General features: G+C 41.5%; 1 protein-coding gene across 4 annotated transcripts in view; it reads left to right on the plus strand.

Moving 5' to 3' along the window:
- The window catches only part of usp6nl (USP6 N-terminal like), a 140,746-nt gene that overhangs the window by 99,868 nt on the left and 14,372 nt on the right, over positions 1 to 26,506 (plus strand). For all 4 annotated transcript variants that reach the window (XM_033040135.1, XM_033040134.1, XM_033040133.1 and 1 more), the window contains exon 14: positions 19,788 to 19,887. In XM_033040135.1, coding sequence (XP_032896026.1) covers positions 19,788 to 19,887 — 100 coding nt within the window. The remainder of the gene's footprint in view (positions 1 to 19,787; positions 19,888 to 26,506) is intronic.

The following is a 26,506-nucleotide window of genomic DNA, read 5'->3' on the forward strand; positions in this document are numbered from 1 at the left end:
TATCTCTGGGCTTGTTGTCGTGTTGAGACGCATTGACTTTCCTGCCCACCACTTCCCCCTCTTTCAACTTCCAAGTATGCTGTTATATAAAACGACTCTGCCCTCTGCAGAGTTTATTGATATGCTGGCACTGATGTCATGACATTCTCTTGGGATTACCAAACAGAAACGCATTCACCCTTAAATGATCTACCTTTTTAAATGCTAAATATGAATGTGCTAGCATTCTCCTTTGGAGGGAGTGTTCAGCAATGGGATCCAAAATGCAGAAGAGATTCATTGATCTCAACACTTATCCTTCATTATCTCATCAATGCTCTATGTCACAGGAAAAAAAATCAGGATAAGATTTGGCTTGCTAATTTCCCTAGTAAATTCACGTTGCTATCGGTGAAATGCAGGCAATGAGTTGCTTGAGATGCTGAGTAGCACTTTGCAGACAACAGAACAGTTCTGAAATTCATTTTTTTTTTAAATTGGGATTTTGAACATGGCTGGCAAATCCAGTGTTTGTTGCCCATCTCTAACTGAGGATGTACTGGTGAGTGACTTTCTTGAGCTGCTCGAGTCCTCGAATTCCCTAATCAACAGCAATGTGGTTAACTGGTGCATTGAAGGCACTATGTCCCGTTGGTGGAGTGAAAGTTTATGGTGGTTAATAAACTAACAAAGTGGGCGGTAATAATTCTCAATTGTATAAATTTGCGCTCAACAAAGTGGAGAGTATTCTATCATCTTCCTGACATACATCAGTGAGTGATTTGATCTTCATGCGCTAAGGCCCTTCTCCAATTAGTTTAGTTTAGAGGTACAGCACGGTAACAGATCCTTTAGCCCACAGTGTGCACCGACCAGCGATCCCCACACATTAACACTATCCTACACTCACTGGGGACTATTTTACATTTATACCAAGCCAATTAACCTACAAACCTATACATCTTTTGGAGTGTGGGAGGAAATCAAAGATCTTGGAAAATGCCCATGTGGGTCACAGGGAGAATGTTTCAACTCCATACAGACAGCACCCGTAGTCAGGATTATAGAAAATAGGTGCAGGAGGAGGCCATTTGGCACTTCGAGCCAGCACCACCATTCATTGTGATCATGGCTGATCATCCACAATCAGTACACCATGCCTGCCTTGTCCCCATATCCCTTGATTCCGCTAGCACCTAGAGCTCTATATCTAACTCTCTTTTCAATTCATCCAGTGAATTGGCCTCTACTGCCTTCTGTGGCAGAGAATTCCACCAGTTCACAACTCTCTGGGTGAAAAAGTTTTTACTCATCTCAATTTTAAATTGCCTTCCCTTTATTGTTAGACTGTGGCCCGTGGTTCTGGACTCCCCCAACATTGGGAACATTTTTCCTGCATCTAGCGTGTCCCGTCCTTATATAATTTTATATGCTTGATTGAACCTGAGTCTTTGGAAATGGTGCTAAAATATGTCGGCAACTACAGGTGTAATATAGGCAAAAATAATTTCACTGTGTAGTTGCATTGTTGGCAAATAAAGCACCAATGAAACAGTGATGAATCACCCTCAAGCAGAAAATCATTAAACAAATCTAATTTGGTAAGAACATGGGAACATCAGTAGATACAATTGCGGGCTATTTGGCCCTTCTTGTCTGTCTTACTGTTCAATAAAATTGTGCCTGGGCTTTTATCTCGGTAAGGAAGTGCCACTAAGTACTAAATTGATATCCCTTGATGCCCCGTAGATGAAAAAAACATCAGTCTCTGAACAGGATAGTGTTCTCTGATATTTGAAGATATTTCTAAGTGGTGCAATTATTTTTCTTCTAACTTGTATTTTTAATGCAATTTCTATTGCTTAATTCACTTCCATTTTATGGAATGTCTCTAAATGTCAGTAATTCCTGAACTAACCGTTGTTAATGTTAGAATCGTGATTAGCAGCACTCTGTACATGGGGTTAAATGCTAAAATAAATGAGGTGATGACAGTTTAGTTATGACAGTAATTCTGCATGAACTAATTGCTGACTATAAAACTTAGAGATGGATGCAACTGTAGATTTCATCTAAGATCTGGTATTGTGTGAGATCCCATATTAGTAGTCATTAATTTAGGATTGGTGGCCTTTGTTCTTTGATAGTTTGCCAGCATTGATAGAACTGAATCTATTCACAAGGTGTAATTAGCATTGTTTAAGTTCTTCAAACGATCTTGTGCATATGGGATGGAACATATGTTGCCTTCTTCTGAGAGGATTGTGCTGGGCTTCTCATATGGCAGTGATGAACTTCCATCTGTAGATATTTTAATCATTCCGCTTGCATCCTCAGCCTCTTTATAAATTCACCTTCTGTTTTGATATCTAAATTCGTTGCTAAATCCCATCTTGGTTTCGGAAAGAACTGCAAATGCTGGTATAAATCGAAGGTAGACAAAATGCTGGAGTTACTCTGCGGGACAGGCAGCATCTCTGGAGAGAAGGAATGGGTGATGTGTCGAAACCCATCTTGGTTTAGTTTAGAGGTACGGCGCGGAAACAGGCCCTTTGGCCCACCGAGTCCGCGCCGACCAGTGATCCCCACACATTTACGCAAGCCTACACACACACGAGGGACAATTTACACATACCAAGTATAAAACCCGAGCCAATTAACCTACCAACCTGTACGTCTTTGGAGTGGGAGGAAACCGAAGATTTCGGAGAAAACCCACGCAGTCACGAGGAGAAGTACAAACTCCATACAGACAGCACTCGTAGTCAGGATCGAGCCTGGGTCTCCGGCGCTGCAAGTTTAGCGCCGTGCCGCCCCACTGTCTCGGGTCTTGGTCTCAGGGCAGCTAGCGCAACAGCCATGCTTTTGGAAAGATACAAAAAGCTGGAGTAACTTAGAGGGTCAGGCAGCATTCCTGGAGAACATGGATAGGTAACGATTCGGGTTGGGACCCTTCTTCAGACAGTCGGTCTGAAGAAGGGTCCTGGCCCGAAACGTTACCTATCCATGTTTCTTGTTTCTATGATTTTGTAAATGGCTGCTTAAGTAATTGAATCTTAACTTTTACAGTCTTTATTTCTGTTCACCAATAATCACAGCAGAGCACCACAAAAGTTGTCACAGTCTGAATCACAGTCGTTAACTACTTTTGCATCCGACCCTTCTTCAGACATGGATGGTTTAGAGAGTTTCGGCTGCAGTAAGAGGTTGGATAGACGTGGATTGCTTTCTCTGGAACGTCAGAGGTTGAGGGGAGACTGGTATATAAAATTGAGTGGGGTCAAAGAAGTGACTCGACCCGAAACGTCACTCATTCTTTCTCTCCAGAGATGCTGCCTGACCCGCTGAGTTACTCCAGCATTTTGTGTCCATCTTTTGCAATTGACCATTTTTGACATGTGAGCAGACTTCATGGGCTGTTCCATCTTTTGATCCAGAAATCCCATCCGAGCTGCTTGATTTTATTGATTACATTTGTTCATGGGATAGTGGCTTCTCTCGCAATATACATCATGTATCCTTCAGCAGACATGTGCAACACTGATTTTGATGTATGTTAACTTGCCTCAAATGCTCATCTGGTTCACTTAAGTTCTTCAGTGAAGAAATTGTGTTGCCCTTACAATGTCTGTCCAATAGATGGCCACGGTTCCATAAATGAGGTTGACTCTAACCTGTTTCTTCAGAAATTGACGTTAGCTTGCCCACCACCAACATTCACAGTGCATGAATGATTTTTTTAAAATGTGCTTTAAATAAAAGTTCAGATTTAAATTAGGTTTGGATTTCCACGCTTATTTTTTATTTGAAAGCTCGACAAAGAATACTGATGCCGCATGTTTGTCGTGGTTTTCCTCTGCCTCTGAACCTCTTTCACTTGAATGATCTTGTTCTCTGCATGACTTGTTGATCCTCAGTCATTGAGCAATCGTTGAATTGTGGATAATTTCAGGTTCATTGACTGAGACTACATTGATCTTAGTCTTGACGGCAGCAACAGGCAATGTTGTTTTGAAATCAATCTAAACTTGTATTGATTGTTACCTTTTTGCAGTCTGCAGTTAATAAATGCTAGGGAATGTGTTATTCTGCCTAGTACTACTGCCACAAACAAAAATAAAAGGGATAGAAATTTGTCTGCAGACTCCCAAAAAAAGGTCTGTGCTTTTTCACGTCGTGAGAATATTGCGGAAAGACAATCAAAAATTAGGTTGCTGCCTGTCCTGCTGAGTTAGGGGCCTGTCCCACTGTACGAGGTAATTAAAGAGTTCTCCTGAGTTCTCCCCTGATTCGAACTCGTGTAATGTACGTAGCGGGTACGTAGGAGCTCATGGATGTCACGTGGCGGCTCGTACGAGTAACGGTAGGTACTCGGGGAAATCCGGTAAACTCGTGACGTTTTTTCAACACTGAAAAATGTCCACGAGTAAAAAAATACTTATGATGAAAAAAATGGTTACTTTTTACTCGTACGAGCCGCTACGTGACCTCCACGGGCTCCTACGTACCCGCTATGTGCATTACACGAGTTTGAATCGGGGAGAACTCGGGAGAACTCTTGAATTACCTCGTACAGTGGGACACGCCCTTTACCCCATCACTGTGACTTATTTTGCAAACCAGTATCTTCAGTTGCTTATATTCACAAAATTAGATTTTCATCAGCATTTTTCTTTTCATTTTGAGGTAGCCTGGTGTATTATGAGGGCTTATTTGACCACCCATCACCCCCCTACCAGACATCACATCGGCCTCCGTCCACTCACCTGCCTTCCTCCGGCCCCAACCCCCCATCCTTGCCGTGTGTTCACCATCCCTCCCTGACCTCCCCTCTTCTGAAACCGAATGGTCTGTCCTCCTTTGTTCCCCTCCGTCCCCACCTCAATGAGTTCCGTGACCGCCGCGATGTGGAGCTCTTCTTCCGTCGCCTCCGCATCCAAGCGTTTTTCCATGGGAAGAAGTCCTCAGCCCCTGGTGATACTTCTTCCTGCCCCCCCCCCCCCCCCCCCCCCAAATTAGTCTGAGAAAGGTCTCGACCTGAAACGTCACCTATTCCTTCGCTCCACAGATGTTGCCTCACCCGCTGAGTTTCTCCAGCATTTTTGTCTCCCTCCTCATAATATGTATTTAAGCTTTAGGTTTTATTAGTCATCATTTTTTCGTTGATTTCTATCAAAACTATGTTCCTTGCACTTCCCAACTGAGGCAGTAAAGTAAAATTGCTGCTAATATCAGAATCATTGTGCATTTTAATAAAAAAACAACACTTTTTTGCAGTTGTTCGACATCATTTAACTGCAATAATGTAAAGAATGCTGCGAGCGGGATTTGTGATTTTTGACGAGATCAGCATGACGAGTATTTAAATTCTGTAAAAATAAAAATCTATTAACATGCCTGTGAAAGAATGAAGGCATAATTTTAACATCGGACATTTAATCTGCAGGTGCAGGTTTTCAAAAAAGGACGCAAAGTGCTGGAGTTACTCAGTGGGTCACGCAGCCTTGGGATAGGTGATTTTTCGGGTCAGGACCCTTTAGACTGGCTGAAATTTTAACTGGCTGGAGGAAGTATTGTTTACCTCTATTTTTACAAAGAAGTAGATGAGAAACTGTATTGGTTTAAAACATAAATTCAGCAGTTTCCAGAGGTATATATTATTTCCATCTTTAGTGGATGCTGAATAGCTTGTGCTTGGATGAATTGCATTCAAGAATCTTTTGGAATCAAGGTAGAAAACTCCAAGAATTCTGACAGAAATCATTGAAACTTGTTAATGTGGAAACGTTTAAAGACCCTGCATTCTATTGGTGGGTAAATTATGAAGAACTTTTTAGTTTAGTTTAGAGATATACCGTAGAAACAGGCCCACCGAGCCCGTACCAACCAACGATCCCCCATACATTAGTTCTATCCTAAACATTAGGGACAATTTACAGAAGCCAATTAACCTACAAACCTGCACGTCTTTGGAATGTGGAAGGGAACCGGAGTACCCGGAGAAAACCCCACGCGGTCACAGGGAAAACGTACAAACTACGTACAGACAGAACCCTTAGTTAGGATCGAACCCGGGTCTCTGGTGCTGTAAGGCAGCAACTCTACTGCTGTGCCATCTTAAAGATGAAGAATCAGAAAAATCAAAACTGAAGCGAAATTGTAAAAGGGAACAAGTATGAGTTAATGATTACCACAAATTGTGCAAGTTACAATTCATAAAGAAATCTTAAAGATTATGTGACCAAGTTTGGTTGGATTTCCTAAGCATAAGTACCTTAATGACCAAGTGCCATACAGTGTGCTACCATTTGCTACAGCCGCAGTCACTCAAGGCGTTCCCCAAGGCTCCGTACTCGGCCCCCTCCTCTTCATCATCTACATCCTCCCCCTTGGTCAGATACTCCGCCACTTCAATCTGGACTTCCACTGTTACGCTGATGACACCCAGATTTACCTTGGCACCAAATCCCCCCACAACCCCCCCCCCCCCCCCTCTCCCATATCAACTCCTGTTTGTCAGCTATAAAAACCTGGATGCAACATAATTTCCTCAAACTAAACAGCGATAAGACAGAATTCCTCCTCATAGGCTCCAAAGCCACACTCAGCAAAATCAATAACCCCACTCTCACCATCGACGGCACCACTGTCCCCCCATCTCCCCAGGCCCGTAACCTTGGCGTGATCTTTGATTCCACCCTCTCCTTTGAGCCTCACATCCGCCATGTCATTAAAACCTCCTCCAAACTCAGACCCTCTCTCACACCGCCCGCTGCTGAAAGACTCATCCATGCCTTCATCTCCTCCCGACTGGACTATTGCAACTCACTTCTCCTTGGCATCAGCTCCACCTACATCAACCGACTCCAACTGGTCCAGAACGCAGCCGCCCGACTCATCACTCATACCAAATCCTGGCATCACATCACTCCAGTCCTCAAACAACTTCACTGGCTTCCCATCTCCCACCGGATCACCTACAAAATCCTGATCCTCACCTACAAAGCCCTCCACCATCTGCCCCCCCCATATCTCATTGACCTCCTCTCCCCCTACCAACCCTCACGGTCCCTCAGATCCACATCAGCCGGTCTCCTCTCCATCCACAAGTCCAACCTCCGCAGTTTTGGGGACAGAGCCTTCTCCAGGGCAGCTCCCAGGCTCTGGAACTCCCTCCCCCAACTGATCCGCAATTCCGTGTCCCTCACCATCTTCCAGTCCCACTTCAAGACCCATCTCTTCACCTCTGCCTATCCTTAGCCCCACGTCCCCGTCCCTTTTCATCTGTGCATTAATTGCCTCGTATTGTGTTTTGTATTGAATTCTGTCTTTACTTTGTGTACTAGCCATGTCTCTACTATTTATTTCATTCCCCTTACATGTTTTTCCACTACCTGCTAAATTTTTGTAAGGTGTCCTTGAGACTCTTGAAAGGCGCCCATAAATAAAATTTATTATTATTATTATTATTTGCTGACGGCAAGCAACTTTACTCAAATCATCTATATACAAGGTAGACAAAAGTGCTGGAGAAACTCAGCGGGTGAGGCAGCATCTATGGAGCGAAGGAAATAGGCAACGTTTTGGGCCAAAACCCTTCATCTATATATATGATGCTTCATGACCTAATCTATAGAAAATCTTTCTTCATTAACTTGTTCAATTGTGTTTGTAATTCGTATATAATTGATATGGGAGGTTTCATGGAAAGTGCAAGTGTAATTAAATTTGGTTGTGATCTTGTATCATTGGTCATAATCAGATGTGATGTGGTCCAGTGATGCTTTCATGAAATTCAAATCGTACATAAAATCATGGTATCTACATCCGATATATTACTTGGTCATATTTAAAAAGGTCGGACTTCCGGTTGGCGCCACGATGTGAGTGGAATCGCGCCATTACAGCTCCGAAAAAAACTGTATTTAAAACGGGGGTAAAAGGGTCAAACAAACGCACTTACCACAGGAGATCGATTGTGAACGGCTCCGGCAGCGTTTAAAAGGTGCGTGACGTCATCAGGCGCGCGATTTTAAGAAGAAATTATGACCCAGCGCTCCCCCACCCCCACCGCTGGAAAAAAATCTACGAGAAGGGAAACTGGCCTCAGCTCTGGAGCTGCTGCTGCTTCTGCTTCTCAAGAAGATATCTCACAGAGGAAAGCTGAAATGGAGGAACTTAAGACTACCATTCTAGGTGAGATAAAGAAGCAGAGGAAGGAGTATATGGAGGAGATAAAGAAGCAGAGGAAGGAGTATATGGAGGAGATAAAAAGTTTAAAAGCGGATATGCTGGTGTCTCACGAGAAAAATAAAGAAGATAAAGAAGACTTAATAAAACAAGTTATAACGACGGTAAAAAGTATGATGGATGAGTGGAAGGAAAAGGCTAATGCCGAGTTACAAACTCAAATTGAGGATGTAAAGGAAATAGCTGCTGGGATGGAAAGAAAGCTGGATGACAAGATAGATCCTACTATAATTTCGCTAGACCAACAAGGCGAAGCAATTAAAGAGCTAACTAAAATTGCTGAAGTGAATACTAAGGAGACCGAAAAACTCCGTGCCGAGAACAAACGCCTCTTAGAATTATTACATAAAACAAACGAGAAATGTATCGATCTGGAGGGACGCCAACGCCGTAAAAATTTGCGTATAGTTGGTCTGAGCGAAGGTCGTGAGGGGAGTCAAGATCCTCGAAAATTTGTTGCAAAACTTTTAATGGATATTTTGAATTTGGATCATGAACCCCTGTTGAGCCGTGCACATAGGGCTCTAAGACGGGCCCCTGGGATAGGTTCATCGCCCAGACAAATGATTGTAAAAGTGGCCTTTGACCATGTCTTCGAAGAAATGATGAAGATAATAATAAAAAAGAGAAACCTGAAATACGAGGGAGACAACATCAGTATTTTTAGAGACTTCCCTGCAGAAGTGGCCAAGAAAAGAGCTCTATTTAAAGAAACAAAAGGTATTCTGAGGAATGTACAGAATACTAAGAATCTGAGATATGGCTTGATGTACCCAGCAATACTGAGAGTAACTTATGATGACAAGGAATATCGTTTCGTTAAGCATACTGAAGCATTGAAATTCGCCCGAGGCATACAGCAGAAGCCAGAAGATGAAGAGAGAGAAGATGCGGAGGAAGAACCCGAGGGAGAAGGAGAGGACTGAACTTTTATCATCGACCTGTGGTTATGAAATACTCACTTAGAAGGAAGTGGAATAATGGGCATTTAGTAGTAGTTCTGTATTAATTATTAGAAAATATTTAATTATTCCATGATAATAGTATTACATATTATAGTATTAAATACAATTGATATTAGTAATTAGCAAATAGTAATATGAATAATAGAAATAATTACTAAGTACTAAGTATATAAAGTTAGTACCCCACCCCAATATATATAGCATTTGAGATAGGAGCTGGTATAATCAACATCTTTTTTTTATTAAAAAAACGGAAGTCTTTAGATTAATGGCCACGTTAGTGTGGCTTTCACCTTCACATACTACACACTATACAAGTGTAGTTTCTTTTTTTTCTGAGCACCCTATTAACACCCTTTACTTTTTTTTATTATTGATATTTCTTATTGTTTTTGTTTTTTATTGATCTTATATTATATATTATTTGAATGTAGATGTGAAGGATATTGTGTATTTAGTTTAAGAAGACATAGATGTGGATTAAGGTGGAAAGAAATTCTCATTGGATTGATGTCCGGGTGCAACGGGGAGCTGGGTGAGTCAAGAAGGCTACTCCAAAAAAAGCCGCCCTAATAGTAAAATGCATGATATAAAGGTGAAGACTGGGGGTGATGGAGTAACCTTCTGCAGTTGGAATGTAAAAGGCATTAATGAACCAATTAAAAGGGGAAAGGTATTAGCTCAGTTGAACAGATTGAAGACAGATGTCATTTTCCTTCAAGAGACTCATCTTAAAAAAGATGCTCAACATAGATTAACAGCTAAATGGATTTCTAAGGTGTATCATTCTACATTTATTCATAAATCTAGAGGAGTTGCAATAATTATTCGCAAAGGTATACCTTTCATACAAAGTTCTATTATAGAGGATAAAGAAGGCAGATATGTAATAATTACAGGGGAATTATATTCAAAAAAGGTAATTTTAATGAATATATATGCCCCTAATTTTGATAATCCATTATTTTTTAAGAAAATATTTAATAATATTCCTATATCCACTCAACACAATTTAATAATTGGAGGTGATTTAAATTGTACTTTAGATAATTATCTAGATAGATCATCCGCAAAAAGGAAAGCTGCCTCGAAATCAAGTAAATTCATAAATGCTTTTATCAATACATCTAATATTAAAGACATCTGGAGGTTAGATAACCCATCCGGACGAGAATATTCTTTTTTCTCGCCCGTACATGGAACCTATTCGAGGATAGATTATTTTTTAATAGATTCTAAATTACTTCCCTTTACGTATGATGCAAAATATCATAATATTATCATCTCAGATCATGCGCCATTAACATTTAAGATAAAATTAAAAGATATATCTAATAAAACTACTACCTGGAGATTTAACCCTCAGATATTAAAGGACAATGACTGTTGTAAATATGTGATGGATCAGATTAAATTATTTTTTGAAACTAATGATAATCCTGAAACTTCTCCATCACTATTTTGGGACACATTTAAGGCATTCATGCGTGGCGCAATAATATCCGCACAAGCACATCTCAATAAAGAAAATCGAAAAATAGAACAAAATTTAGAAAATGAGATAAAACGTCTAGATAATGAAAATATAAAACAGCCTTCCAAAGAGTTAAGTAATAAAATTGCATCAGTAAAATATAGATTAAATAAAATATATTCTAATCAAGTGATTAAACTTTTTCAACAAACTAAGCAAGTGTATTTTGAATTTGGAGATAAGCCACAAAAATTACTAGCACGACAGCTTAGAAAATTAGAAGATGAGAAGATGATACACGGAATTAGATCTGAGTATGGAAATATATTAATTACTCCAAAAGATATTAATGATAGATTTTTACAATATTATAAAAATCTTTATTCGTCAAAACTAACAGGACAAACAGATAGTATGGAAATATTTTTACAAGAATGTCAAATCAATAGCTTAGATCAGGAAGGTAGAGAATTGTTAAATGCTGAAATAACAGTAAAAGATATTATAGAATCAATTAGTTCGCTTAAGAACGGAAAAGCAGCGGGCCCAGATGGCCTGAGTGCAGAATTTTATAAAAAATTTCAAGATCTGATTTCCCCAAGATTACAAATAATGTATAGATATGCATATGACCAAGGAAAATTACCAGAATCTTTAAATGAATCCACAATTACACTCATCCCTAAAGTAGATAAGGATTTGGAAGATCCTGGATCATATAGAGCGATTGCCCTTTTAAATACAGACCAAAAAATATTAACTAAGGTCTTATCTAGGAGATTAAGTTTAGTGATCTCTAAATTAATACATTATGATCAAACAGGTTTTATCCCAAAACGTTACTCATCCCATAATCTCAGACGTTTGTTTAATATTATATATTCAAAAAGAATACGAGATACGGAACTAGCGGTTATATCACTAGATGCAGAAAAAGCGTTTGATCAGGTGGAATGGATGTATTTATTTAATATAATGGAAAAGTTTCAATTGGGGGATAGATTTTGTAAATGGGTAAGAATTTTATACTCGAATCCTATGGCAAGAATTTTGACTAACCAAATTTTATCAGCCAAATTCAAACTCTCTAGGGGATGCAGACAGGGATGTCCGTTATCACCCTTATTGTTCGCATTGGTGATAGAACCATTGGCGGAAAAAATTAGATCTGAACCTGAAATATATGGCTATAATACTGATACAACAATTAATAAAATTTCTTTATATGCAGATGATGTTTTGATTTATATTACAAAACCGGAAATTAGTATTCCCAACCTGCTAAACATTATAACTAAGTTTGGTGCATTTTCTGGGTATAGGATTAATTGGGATAAAAGCGAGATTATGCCAATAACAGGAATAAATCTTAATACATTACAACAATACCCATTAAAAGTAGTTACAGACAAACTTAAATATTTAGGGATTAACGTAACTAAAACTCATAACGCATTAATAAAATCCAACTATCCTCAACTATTAGATAAACTTAGAAAAAATATTTTATATTGGAAAACACTGCCTATATCCATGATTGGTAGAATAAGTGCCATAAAGATGGTATTTCTACCGCAGTTGTTATATTTGTTTCAGGCTATTCCTTTTTTTCTTCCGAAAACTTTTTTTAAAAAAATTGATAATATTGTCAATAGCTTTATTTGGGATTATAAAAATCACAGAATAAATAAAAAACATCTATGTAAAGCTAAGATAAATGGAGGATTAGCACTTCCAAACTTTTTATATTATTTTTGGGCTGTTCAGATTAAGAATATGAATTTCTGGTGGGTAAATATGGATCATGAACCGACATGGTTAAATATAGAAAAGGAGGACTGTCTACCTTTCAATGTAGGTTCGATAATTTTTGCACCAACGGAAGTACAAAAAAAATATTATAAAGACAACCTAATAATATATAATAATAGACGTATTTGGAAACAAATAGTTAAGACTCTACACTTGGATAATCTCTCATTTAGATTACCAATTATGAATAATCCATCGTTTAAGCCTGCTATATTAGATGGGGGGTTTAAACAATGGGATGATTTAGGAATTACAAGGATAGAACATCTGTATAGAAAAGGAAAATTTCTTTTATTCCAGGAGTTACAAGATATTTATGGATTGTCTCCACAACATTTGTTTAGGTATTTACAAATTAGAGATTATATTAAATCCAATACACAAGATTATAAAAATAAAGAAGCAGGATTGTTAGATGAACTGTTTAATTTATATCCAAATACAGAAAAATTAATAGCCTATATATATAACATCATTTTGGATAAGGAGAATCCAATAACGGAAGTATATCGTCAAGCATGGGAAAATGAAATGGGATTGGCTATAACAAAAGAAAACTGGGAAGAAAGTCTACAACGAATACACCGGTGTTCATTAAACGCCAGACATATACTGATACAATTTAAAGTATTATATAGGTTACATTATTCGAAAACTAAATTAAATAGTATTTTTCCGAATCTCTCCGCTATTTGTGATAAGTGCAAGAAAGCAGAGGCAAATTTAATACATAGTTTCGTTACATGTCCTAAATTGAATTATTACTGGACAGAAATCTTTAAAGTTATTTCTGAAGTCATCAAAGTTAAATTGGACCCTAACCCAAAGCTAATAATATTTGGAATTCCGGATTTACATCTATCACTTACAGTAAATCAAAGAAATTTCTTTGATTACTGTTTAATAATTGGAAAAAAAAATCATATTGAAATTTTGGAAGGGAACATTATCCCCCACAACCAAAATGTGGGCAACAGAGATGATGGAGACGTTACATCTGGAAAGAATTAGATTTGTCCTATTGGACAAGTATAATTCTTTTGAACAGATATGGTCTCCATATATACAGTATTTAGAGAAGTAGCTGTTCTTGGCAACACAGCTCGACGTGCACCCTGCGGGATTTGGTGAGAATAATTCATTTTTATATTGGAATTACATATATGTCTTTATTGATACTATCACTTGTAGTAGTGTTATTAATAATACATATTGTGGTTACTTAAAATGTTTTTTTTTTTTTTTTTTTTTTTTTTTTTTTTTTTTTTTTCGTTTCTCTTTTCTTTCCTATATATAATCAAATTATTATTTAATCACTCTCTTAATGATTTATTCTTCCTCTATTCTTTCTCTATCATTATTTCTAAAAAAACAGTAGATAAGTATTACTAGTGTTTTACTTAATGCAAATTGAATTAATTTGATATAAAGTTGTTTGAAGCATTGTAATTGATTACCTTTAATAAAAAAATATATTACAAAAAAAGGTCGGGTGCTGAGGCAAGTCAGTGAATTCTCTTTGATTAATTAACTGCTAAATAAATTGTCCCCAAAGGTGACTGTTTACATATTCTGTTGTGCTGCTGCATGTAAGAATTTCATTGTTCTTTCTGGGACATATGACAAAAAAAAGCACTCTATAATTTTACTTCCACCAATACCATCCAGAATTTCACAAGGTTGCTCTACACTTCAGTTTAGTTTATTGTCTCGTGAACCAAGGTCCAATGAAAAGCTTTTGTTGCGTGCAAACCAGTCAGCGGAAAGACATTGAGAAACATAGCAGATGACTGGAGGGTCTGTTATTTTGTACATAGTATTTTTTCGGTCTCCTCTGCAGATTGAAAACACAAGTCAAATGTTGAACATTGGATGGAAATCTGTCTTTAAATTTTGCAATACATGGAATTAATTTGGCGGAAGGTCAATTACCCTATCTGAACCCAATTGAGCATGCCTTTTATATGCTGAAGAGAAAACTGAAGGGTTGCCCCCAAAACAAGCATAAGCTAAAGATGGCTGCAATACAGGCCTGGCAGAGCATCACCAGAGAAGACACCCAGCAAATGGTGATGTCCATGAATCGCAGACTTCAAGCAGTCATTGCATGCAAATGATGCAACATAATACTAAACATAACTACTTTCATTTACATGACATTGCTGTGTCCCAAACATTACGGTGCCCTGAAATGGGGGGGACTATGTATAAACGCTGCTGTAATTTCTACATGGTGAAACCAGAATGTATAAAAATACCCTTTATTAAAATCTGACACTGCACCTTAACCACATGTGAATTTTTGCTATTACAAATCTCAAATTGTGGAGTACAGAGGCAAATAAATAATGGGTCTTTGTCCCAAACATTATGGAGGGCACTGTATGCTTGCTACTAATGTCCTTACTTAGTATCATAAAGCAGTTAAAATATGAACGGGAGTTATCCATGTCTTGAAGGTTTATTAAGGTTTTACATTATCACAGTTATATGCTACTTTTATTCCTGTGTTCCATTTTGCGAACCACACCAGTGTTGTGTGTAGAAATTAGAGTAAATTCAAAAACAATAAGCGCTCATCTGAAGTTTAATGGGAATCAATGTGATGTTAAAATGCCAGCTGTTCCAACAAGAAGCTATGAGTTAAAGGCAGGAACACTTCCAAGTATTTAACGATGTTAAAACATTGAAATGTTGAGCCAAAACCAAAAAGGCCTATGGCAGGCAACGCCATTGTAGTGGGAGACTCCATTGTGAGAGGTACAGACAGGGGTTTCTGCGGCAACAGACGGGATGCGAGGATGGTGTGCTGCCTTCCTGGTGCCAGGATCCAGGATGTCACGGACAGAGTGCAGAAAATCCTCAAGGGCGAAGGTGAACATCCGGAAGTGGTAGTGCATGTCGGCACAAACGATGTCGGAAAGAAGGGGATGAATATTCTGCAGCGTGACTTTAGAGAGCTCGGAAAAAATGCTAACGGACAGAGTGCAGAAAATCCTCAAGGGCGAAGGTGAACATCCGGAAGTGGTAGTGCATGTCGGCACAAACGATGTCGGAAAGAAGGGGATGAATATTCTGCAGCGTGACTTTAGAGAGCTCGGAAAAATGCTGAAAAGCAGGACCTCCAGGGTTGTTATCTCCGGTTTGCTTCCAGTTCCTCGTGCTGGCGAGAGCAGGAACAGGGAGATACGGTACCTGAACGTGTGGCTGAGGAACTGGTGCACGGGGCAGGGATTTAGATTCTTAGATCACTGGGATCTTTTTTGGGGTAAGGGGGAACTGTACAAAAGGGACAGATTGCATCTTAACAGGTGTGGGACCAGCATTCTGGCAGGCAGGTTTGCCACTGCTACACGGGTGGTTTTAAACTGAATAAGGGGGGTGGGGTGTCGAATGGGATAGTGGAGGATGGAGTTAAAGGGAAAGGGTTTCTTAAATGTGTGAGCGTAGAGACAGAGGGGTGTAAAATGAGGGTAGAAGCAATAGGTAGCAAGGTGAAAAGTAAAAGTGGCAGGCCGGCAAATCCAGGGCAAAATTTAAAAGGGCCACTTTTCAGCATCATAGTATAAGGGGTAAGAGTGTTGTAAAAACAAGCCTGAAGGCTTTGTTTATCAATGCAAGGAGCATTCATAATAAGGTGGACGAGTTGAACGTGCAGATAGCTATTAATGACTGTGATATAGTTGGGATCACGGAGACATGGCTCCAGGGTGACCAAGGCTGGGAGCTGAACATCCAGGGATATTCAATATTCAGGAGGGATAGACAAAAAGGGAAAGGAGGTGGGGTAGCGTTGCTGGTTAGAGAGCAGATTAACGCAATAGAAAGGAAGGACATTAGCTTGGAGGATGTGGAATCGATATGGGTAGAGCTGCGAAACACTAAGGGGCAGAAAACGCTAGTGGGAGTTGTGTACAGGCCACCTAACAGTAGTAGTGGAGTTGGGGATGGCATCAAACAGGAAATTAGAAATGCGTGCAACAAAGGTAAAACAGTTATAATGGGTGACTTCAATCTACATATAGAGTGGGTGAATCAAATTGGCAAGGGTGCTGAGGAAGAGGATTTCTTGGAATGTATGCGGGATAGTTTTCTAAACCAACATGCAGAGGAACCAACGAGAGAGCAGGCTATTCTAGACTGGGTATTGAGTAATGAGGAAAGGTTAGTTAGCAGTCTTGTTGTGCGTGGCCCCTTGGGCAAGAGTGACCATAATATGGTTGAGTTCTTCATTAGGATGGAGAGTGACATCGTTAATTCAGAAACAAGGGTCCTGAACTTAAAGAAAGGTAACTTTGAGGGTATGAGACGTGAATTGGCCAAGATAGACTGGCGATTGATTCTTAATGGGTTGACGGTGGATATGCAATGGAAGGCATTTAAAGACGGCATGGATGAACTACAACAATTGTTCATCCCAGTTTGGCAAAAAAATAAATCAGGGAAGGTAGTGCATCCGTGGATAACAAGGGAAATCAGGGATAGTATCAAAACAAAAGATGAAGCGTACAAATTAGCCAGAAAAAGCAGCCTACCAGAGGACTGGGAGAAATTCAGAGACCAGCAGAGGAGGACAAAGGGCTTAATTAGGAAAGGGAAAATAGATTATGAAAGAAAACTCAGGAAACATAAAAACTGACTGCAAAAGCTTTTATAGATATGTAAAGAGAAAAAGATTAGTTAAAACAAATGTAGGTCCCTTGCAGTCAGAAACGGGTGAATTGATCATGGGGAACAAGGACATGGCAGACCAATTGAATAACTACTTTGGTTCTGTCTTCACTAAGGAAGACATAAATAATCTGCCGGAAATAGTAGGGGACCGGGGGTCAAATGAGATGGAGGAACTGAGTGAAATCCAGGTTAGCCGGGAAGTGGTGTTAGGTAAATTGAATGGATTAAAGGCCGATAAATCCCTAGGGCCAGATAGGCTGCATCCCAGAGTACTTAAGGAAATAGCCCCAGAAATAGTGGATGCATTAGTGATAATTTTTCAAAACTCTTTAGATTCTGGAGTAGTTCCTGAGGATTGGAGGGTAGCTAATGTAACACCACTTTTTAAAAAGGGAGGGAGAGAGAAAACAGGGAATTACAGACCAGTTAGTCTAACGTCGGTAGTGGGGAAACTGCTAGAATCAGTTATTAAAGATGGGATAGCAGCACATTTGGAAAGTGGTGAAATCATTGGACAAAGTCAGCATGGATTTAAGAAGGGTAAATCATGTCTGACGAATCTTATAGAATTTTTCGAGGATGTAACTAGTAGTGTGGATAAGGGAGAACCAGTGGATGTGTTATATCTGGACTTTCAGAAGGCTTTCGACAAGGTCCCACATAAGAGATTAGTATACAAACTTAAAGCACACGGTATTGGAGGTTCAGTATTGATGTGGATAGAGAACTGGCTGCCAGACAGGAAGCAAAGAGTAGGAGTAAACGGGTCCTTTTCACAATGGCAGGCAGTGACTAGTGGGGTACCGCAAGGCTCAGTGCTGGGACCCCAGCTATTTACGATATATATTAATGATTTGGACGAGGGAATTGAATGCAACATCTCCAAGTTTGCGGATGACACGAAGCTGGGGGGCAGTGTTAGCTGTGAGGAGGATGCTAGGAGGCTGCAAGGTGACTTGGATAGGCTGAGTGAGTGGGCAAATGCACGGCAGATGCAGTATAATGTGGATAAATGTGAGGTTATCACTTTGGTGGCAAAAACAGGAAAGTAGATTATTATCTGAATGGTGGCCGATTAGGAAAGGGGGAGATGCAACGAGACCTGGGTGTCATGGTACACCAGTCATTAAAAGTAGGCATGCAGGTGCAGCAGGCAGTGAAGAAGGCGAATGGTATGTTAGCATTCATAGCAAAAGGATTTGAGTACAGGAGCAGGGAGGTTCTACTGCAGTTGTACAGGGTCTTGGTGAGACCACACCTGGAGTATTGCGTACAGTTTTGGTCTCCTAATCTGAGGATAGACATTCTTGCCATAGAGGGAGTACAGAGAAGGTCCACCAGACTGATTCCTGGGATGTCAGGACTTTCATATGAAGAAAGACTGGATAGACTCAGTTTGTACTCGCTAGAATTTAGAAGATTAAGGGGGGATCTTATAGAAACTTATAAAATTCTTAAGGGGTTGGGCAGGCTAGAAGCAGGAAAAAATGTTCCCGATGTCGGGGGAGTCCAGAACCAGGGGTCACAGTTTAAGAATAATGGCGGTGCAGGCTCGAAGGGCCGAATGGCCTACTCCTGCACCTATTTTCTATGTTTCTATGAAAAACTGCTGAATTTTATTCCCATCAGATAACTTCGAAGTAAGGCAGTAAAGCAGGATCAGAGAGTCTTTGTACTGGAACAAAAAATCAATGAAGCTTTTCTCAAGCTTATTGTTATGAAAAATTCTGTCCCAAAGGATAGCAGAAATGAAAAATTCCCAATACAGCAGTATTTTATCATAAAAATAAAGTTGCAGGAAGGGTGAATTTCATAATGTAATACATCCATAAATTTTCTTTAGTACTTGTCTTTAACCTTTCATCGCCAGTTAATAATTGTGCTACAAGTGAATATATGCTGCTGTCCTGCTTTCTCTGATGGCACCTGGACAGTATCTGTTCTAGTGGGATCATTATACTGAATGGAAAATAGCCTTTGCATCCAGGAAGACTGCATGCCTTTTGTTGGTGTGAATGAGCAAATGGTCTTCCTACCATGCAGTTTCCCAATGTCTTACTGTTTAGTTTAGAGATATAGCGTGGAAACAGGCCCTTCAGTCCGCCAAGTCCACGCTGATCAGCGATAGTCGCACATTAACATTATCGTACACACAGACTAGGGACAATTTACAATGTTTAAATGTTTACGAAGTTTTTGGAGTGTGGGAGGAAACTGGAGATCCAGGAGAAAATCCGCACAGGTCACGGGAAAAATGCACAAACTCCGTACAGACAGCACCCGCAGTCAGGATTGAACCTGGGTCTCTGGCGCTGTGAGGCAGCAACTCTGCTGCATCTCCATGCTGCCTGCGCTGGATGAGTTAATACTTGTGTGGTGGAGAAATGTGGTCAGGAGTCGCAGGAGCTGCGTTGTTTATTATTCCTTCTCAGTTATTATGGATATTTCTTCAGAAGTTCCTTCACTCGTATTTATTTACTTAGTAAATAGAATCGTGTTTAATTTTCTGGATTGTTGCAGGGGAAAAGTGATGTGGATTCTTGAAAGTACAGGAAATGTTTTTTTAAGTCAAATGGATTTATAGAAATATTGTTTAAGACTTAAACCATGTTTTTTAATTTACCTTGTCACAGACTCCTTTCACTCTCACATTGAGGTTGTGGGATATCTACATGCTGGAAGGAGACCGGATTCTTACAGCAATGTCATACACAATTCTTAAACTGCACAAAAGTAAGATCACTTCATTATTTATATTTTATTGTGCTTTTCCACTTTGTAGCTTTAGAATGATCTAATTCACTCTTTGTGCTTTGGCGGCAAAGTGGCGCAGCTTGTTGGGCAGCTACCTCACTGCACCAGGGACCCCGGTTCAATCCTGACCTTGGGTGTTGTCTGTGTGGAGTTCGCATGTTCCCCCTGTGCCTGCATAGGTTTCCTCTGCGTGCTCCAGTTTCCTCCCACATCCCAAAGACGTGCGGGTTTGCCAATTAAGCAGCCTCTGTAAATTGCTCCTAGTGTGCAGAGAGACGATGAGAAAGTGGGGTAACAGAACCATTGCAAACGGGTGAACGATGACTTTGGACTTTAGAGATACAGCAAGGAAACAGGCCCTTCAGCCAACTGAGTCCGTGCTGACCAGCGATCACACTATCCTACACACTAGGGGCAATTTCCAAATGTCTACCAAAGCCAATTAACCTACAAACCTGTACATCTTCGGAGTGTGGGACGAAATCAGAACATTCGGAGAAAACCTATGCGGTCACAGTCGGGATCGAACCCAGGTCTCTAGCGCTTAAGGCAGCAACTCTACCACTGTGTCGCTCTTTAGATGACAATAGACAATAGGTGCAGGAGTAGGCCATTCGGCCCTTCGAGCCAGCACCGCCATTCAATGTGATCATGGCTGATCATCCCCAATCAGTTGGTAGGCATGCTGTCTGTTTCATGCCTTGTTTCAATAGTACGTCAACCACACTGTTTTAACAAAACAAGATTTGGGGACCTACAGGAGATGTTTCTTGTTAGAGAAGAGAAAGATAAAGCTATCTAGTCCCTTCCCCCACAAACTGTATAATTGTAAAATATCACATCTCTTTCTCAATTGTGATTTGTAATTGCTGACAAATAGCTGACAGTTATTTTGGCCAAAGGAAAACTTGCTAAACCTCATACCATTTCACTTTAATTGGGATGCTTGCATCAAACAGTGTAGCGATCTTTCATCTCGGCTGGATTGAACTCAAAGGGAATCTGCAGAAATGAAAGTCTTGTATTCTTCAAATACTTTGTGTTCTAATTGTCCCCTTTATCTCTGCTCCTCATCCACGAACCACGGGCCCATCTTCCCTCATTGAGGCAGTCGCTCTTTATGTTTGAATGTCCCTAGATGGAGGAATGGGAGCATCTGTTTGCCGGTATGTAGCGGCAGGAAACAAGATTCTTCGGCTGTGTTGAGTAAATCCCCGTCTTTGTCAGGGCCTGATGAAGCCAATTACAGTGCCCCATGTGAACAGAGAATGAACAAGCTCAGCAATGACCCGGGTTTGAATGTTGATACTTTATTAATGCAATATATACATTATCCAGCAACACCATTAAAGAGCTTTTTTTCTTCTGTCATAAATACTTTTTTTTTCTCCACTATCTTAATTGGACCAAACCAGTAAACTAACTCCCTCAGTTTCCCAACATTTTTACCACTCAGTTGGAGGTAAGGTGAAGCGATCAGACTTTGTTGTCGTTTTTGCCACATATGCTGTACCTGTGGTGGTTTTCAGTAAACTCCAATCATGTCCATCAACGGTGGTGCAGTGGTAGAGTTGCTGCCTCACAGCACCAAAGACCCGGGTTCGATCCTGACTACTGGTGCTGTCTGTACGGAGCTAAGACGTTTTCCCCGTGACCTGCGTGGGTTTTCTCCGGGCGTTCCGGTTTTCTCCCACACTCTAAAGACGCACAGGTTTGTAGGTTAATTGGCTTCTGGAAATTGTCGTTACTGTGTAGGATAGTGCTAGTTTACTGGGGTGAACGTTGGCCGGCGCAGACTCGGTGGGCCGAAGGGCCTGTTTCCACGCTGTATCTCTAAAGTAAAAGTAAAGATGCTGGAATCAAACTCAAAAGTAAATAGCGGCCTTTGATAAAAATCTTTGGAAGATGTGTATAGATTAATTAGCTAGTCTGGGCAGTAACATCATTAAATATATAAATAACGGCTGCAATTTTGGCTCAGACCTTCAAGGATGTTACCATTTATTTTCATTATTTTATTTTTCACTCCACAGTTTTTTGGTCAGATGGATTGTTCAATTACGAGTTTGTACTTCCGTTTTGAAAGTTGTTTCTTATTCAATATTTTCATTTTTTTCAATCATTATTTTCTTTGGAAATCCCCCATTCCTGCAGAATACTCGGAAGGCACAAACAACACCTCCTCTATGAGAGCATGGAATTGGGACCTGGACTTCTCTGTTTATAAGTACATTTCATCCATAAGATTTCCTACCTTCGCCCCATCTAATAGTCTCTGACCTATATCTCTCCTTTAAGGTGCCTCTTAAATTCCACCTCCTTGTCCTAGTCTTTAGATGGCGCAGTGGTGCAGCGGTAGAGTTGCTGCCTCACAGCTCCAGAGACTCAGGTTCGATCCTGATTACGGGTGCTGTCTGTACGAAGTTTGCACATTCTCCCCATGACCTGCATGAGTTTTTGCTGAGTGTTGTTTCCTGCCTCATTCCAAAGGCGTGTAGGTTAATTGGCTTCTGTAAATTGCTGCTAATGTGTGGATTGCATGGGATTACTAGGATTACAAAGAACAAAAAACGCATCCTCTATGGTCGGTGCGGGCGGATTCAGTGGGCTGAAGGGCCTGTTTCCATGCTGTATCTCTAAACTAATCTTTATCTTTCCCAATATTTCTTTGTGACCCAGTGGCTTTTATTTAATAATTAATAATCATTTTAAGTGGTTTGAGACATTTCATTATGTTGGGAACACTATAAAATGCAAATCATTATTGTTTTTGAAGAGGATTTTGGTAATGCTAGGCCAACCCTCAATAGCTGCTAAGCAAAGAATGTTTCTACTGTTTGACATGATTGGATAAGTACAGAGCCAAGTCGTGTAATTTGTGAGCTTTTAAAACAATCTGGTTTTGAGAGCAGAAATTAATCAAGCCTCCTTAAATGAGTTCAACAGCTGAGAAGCAAAACCATGTAAATTATTAATCTTGCTCTTGCGACTTGCATCACTTTTGTTCAGTGTATTAATGACTGCAATGTGTTTGTATTCAATGGTGTTGTGTTGAAACAAGCCTATTCAAGTGAACTGGTCTTGCATTTCTGTTGCGCCATTGAAACCTGTAGCTGCGTGCGTATTTCAGCTAATGGCAAAGATATTGATTTTTTCCCCCCTTCCAATAAGTCTAGCTGAATTGCATTGCAGAGTTGAATAGGCTGTTTTGGGCACTATTTTACCAAAGTGAGACACAAAGTGCTGGAGTAACTCAACAGGTCAGGCAGCATCTCTGGAGAACATGGACAGGTGACGTTTCGGGTCGGAACCCGTCTTCAGACTTTTTTTTTTATAAGCCAACACCTGCAGTTCCTTGTGTCTCCATTTTACCAAAGTGACTTGTTCTTCATTAGAAGGTTAAACTAATGACTCCCAGGAGAGTGTTCCACTATTGGAAGGAAACGACATTTGAAGTCCATTTTGGTTTTGTTTTCCCTGAGAGCTTTGTGTCAAATCTTCAAAAGGATCACTGAATCATGATCAGAAGCACTGGCTTGTGATTAATGTTCACCTTCTGACTGGGACATGACATATAGAAACAACAGCGACTTGTCACAATCATTTAACTGATTTCAAGCCAAAGATCTAACCTGTGCTCAAAGAATCTCAAAGATTTGGCTGAAACAAATATTTTAGTTGGTTCTTAAGTACAAGAATCGTGCAATATACTTAATAGCTTGATTTTGTATTATTTTTAAGTATTTAGTTTAGTTTAGAGAAACTGCTCCTTCGGCCCACCTAGTCCGCACCGACCGGCGATCCCCGCACATTAACATTACCTTACACATACTAGGGCCAATTGACACTTATACCAAGCCAATTAACCTACTTCTTTGGAGTGCTGGAGGAAACCGAAGATCTCTGGGGGGAAAAAACCCACGCCGTCACGGGGAGAACGTACAAACTCTGTACAGACAGCACCCGTAGTCGGGATCGAATCCAAGTCTCCGATGCTGCAAAGTCAAAAGTCAAAAGTCAAAGGTTATTTATTAGTCACATACACCTAGGTGTAGTGAAATGCTTCTTGCCAGTGCAGCACATAAAGAAAACAGTGGAAACACTGACTGGAAGGCGTTTGCAGCCCAGGCCACCCTTGACTCCCACACGGACATTGATTCCTACACATCCTCTGTTCTGGACTTTATAGACTCCACCATCAATAGTGTCACCTCCCTCAAACAGGTGACCATATTCCCGAATCAGAAGCCATGGATGAACAGCGAGGTCAGGCTACTGCTGAAAGCACGGGACACCGCTTTCAGGTCAGGCGATGCTCGAGCCTACAGTTCAGCCAGGGCTAACCTGAAGAGGGGCATCAAGAAGGCCAAGCACTGCCATAAGCTCAGGATTGAGGAGCACTTCAACAACAACTCCGACCCCCGACGCATGTGGCAAGGCATCCAGGCCATCACGGACTACAGACCCTCCAACACCACCCCCACATCCAGCGACGCCTCCTTCCTTGAGGAGCTTAACCACTTCTATGGCCGCTTCGACAGGGACAATCTAGAGACAGCCATCAAGGCTGTGCTACCTGCCGATCACCAACCCCTCACACTCACCCCCTACGACGTATTCGTGGCACTGAGTAGGACTAATGCACGTAAAGCTGCTGGCCCTGACGGCATCCCCGGGCGCGTGCTCAGGGCCTGTGCTGCGCAGCTGACAGACGTCTGGACTGACATCTTCAACCTGTCACTTGCCCAAGCAGTTGTCCCCACGTGCCTTAAATCCACCTCCATCGTGCCAGTGCCAAAACACTCCACTGCGGCAAGCCTCAACGACTTCCGCCCAGTTGCACTTACCCCCATCATCACCAAGTGCTTCGAGAGGCTGGTCCTGGCACACCTCAAAAGCTGCCTACCCCTCACACTGGATCCCTATCAGTTTGCCTACCGCAAGAACAGGAGTACGGAGGATGCCATCTCAACGGCACTTCACTCCGCCCTCTCCCACCTCGACAACAGAGACACTTACGTAAGAATGCTGTTCATCGATTACAGCTCAGCATTCAACACCATTATACCATCAAAACTGATCACCAAACTCAGTAACCTGGGCATCGACCCCTCCCTCTGCAACTGGATACTGGACTTTCTAACCAACAGACCCCAGTCTGTTAGGTTAGACAAGCACACCTCTTCAACCCTCACCCTGAACACCGGCGTTCCACAGGGCTGTGTGCTGAGCCCCCTCCTCTACTCCCTCTTCACCTATGACTGCACACCTGTACATGGTACTAACACCATCATCAAGTATGCAGATGATACAACGGTGATTGGCCTCATCAGCAACAACGATGAGTCGGCCTACAGGGAGGAGGTCCAGCACTTAGCAGCATGGTGCGCTGACAACAACCTGGCCCTTAACTCCAAGAAGACCAAGGAGCTCATTGTAGACTTCAGGAAGTCCAGGGGCGGCACGCACACCCCCATCCACATTAACGGGACGGAGGTGGAACGTGTTTCTAGCTTCAGGTTCCTGGGAGTCAACATCTCCGATGACCTCTCTTGGACCCACAATACCTCAACTCTGATCAAGAAGGCTCACCAGCGTCTCTTCTTCCTGAGGAGACTGAAGAAGGTCCATCTGTCTCCTCAGATCCTGGTGAACTTCTACCGCTGCACCATCGAGAGCATCCTTACCAACTGCATCACAGTATGGTATGGCAACTGCTCTGTCTCCGACCGGAAGGCATTGCAGAGGGTGGTGAAAATTGCCCAACGCATCACCGGCTCCTCGCTCCCCTCCATTGAGTCTGTCCAAAGCAAGCGTTATCTGCGGAGGGCGCTCAGCATCGCCAAGGACTGCTCTCACCCCAACCATGGACTGTTTACCCTCCTACCATCCGGGAGGCGCTACAGGTCTCTCCGTTGCCGAACCAGCAGGTCCAGGAACAGCTTCTTCCCGGCGGCTGTCACTCTACTCAACAACGTACCTCGGTGACTGCCAATCACCCCCCCACCCCCCGGACACTTATTATCACTTATTATTATTTATTTAAATCATTTGCTATGTCGCTCTTCCAGGGAGATGCTAAATGCATTTCGTTGTCTCTGTACTGTACACTGACAATGACAATTAAAATTGAATCTGAATCTGAAAGAATACAGACATAACATTAATAAGAGGTTTAAACATAAAGAACATCCCCCCACAATGGTTCCCACCATGAGGGAAGGCACAAAGTCCAGTCCCCAACCCCAGTTCACCCATAGTCGGGCCCATTGAGGCCTCCACAGTTGCCTCTACGGAGGCCCGATGTTCCAGGCCGTTCTCGCCGGGTGATGTTGCTCCGGCGTCGGGAGAATCCTCGCAGCGGCTTGGGACACCTGGAACGGCCGCTTCCGTACTGGAGGCCGCGGCTTCCGAAGCCAACAAGGCCGCGCCGGTTGGAGCTCCACCATTGGCGATCTCATCTAGAGATCCCAGGCTCCCGGTGTACAGTTCGGCGCCGCCGCCCGCAGCTGGCCGCTCCACAGTCCCGCAGCTCCGCGATGTTTTACTCGGCGGTCTTCAGCTCACCGGAGCTCCAGCGCGGCGACCCAGGCAAGGC

This window comes from Amblyraja radiata, chromosome 21, assembly GCF_010909765.2.
Source record: "Amblyraja radiata isolate CabotCenter1 chromosome 21, sAmbRad1.1.pri, whole genome shotgun sequence".
NCBI classification, from domain to species: Eukaryota; Metazoa; Chordata; class Chondrichthyes; order Rajiformes; family Rajidae; genus Amblyraja; species Amblyraja radiata.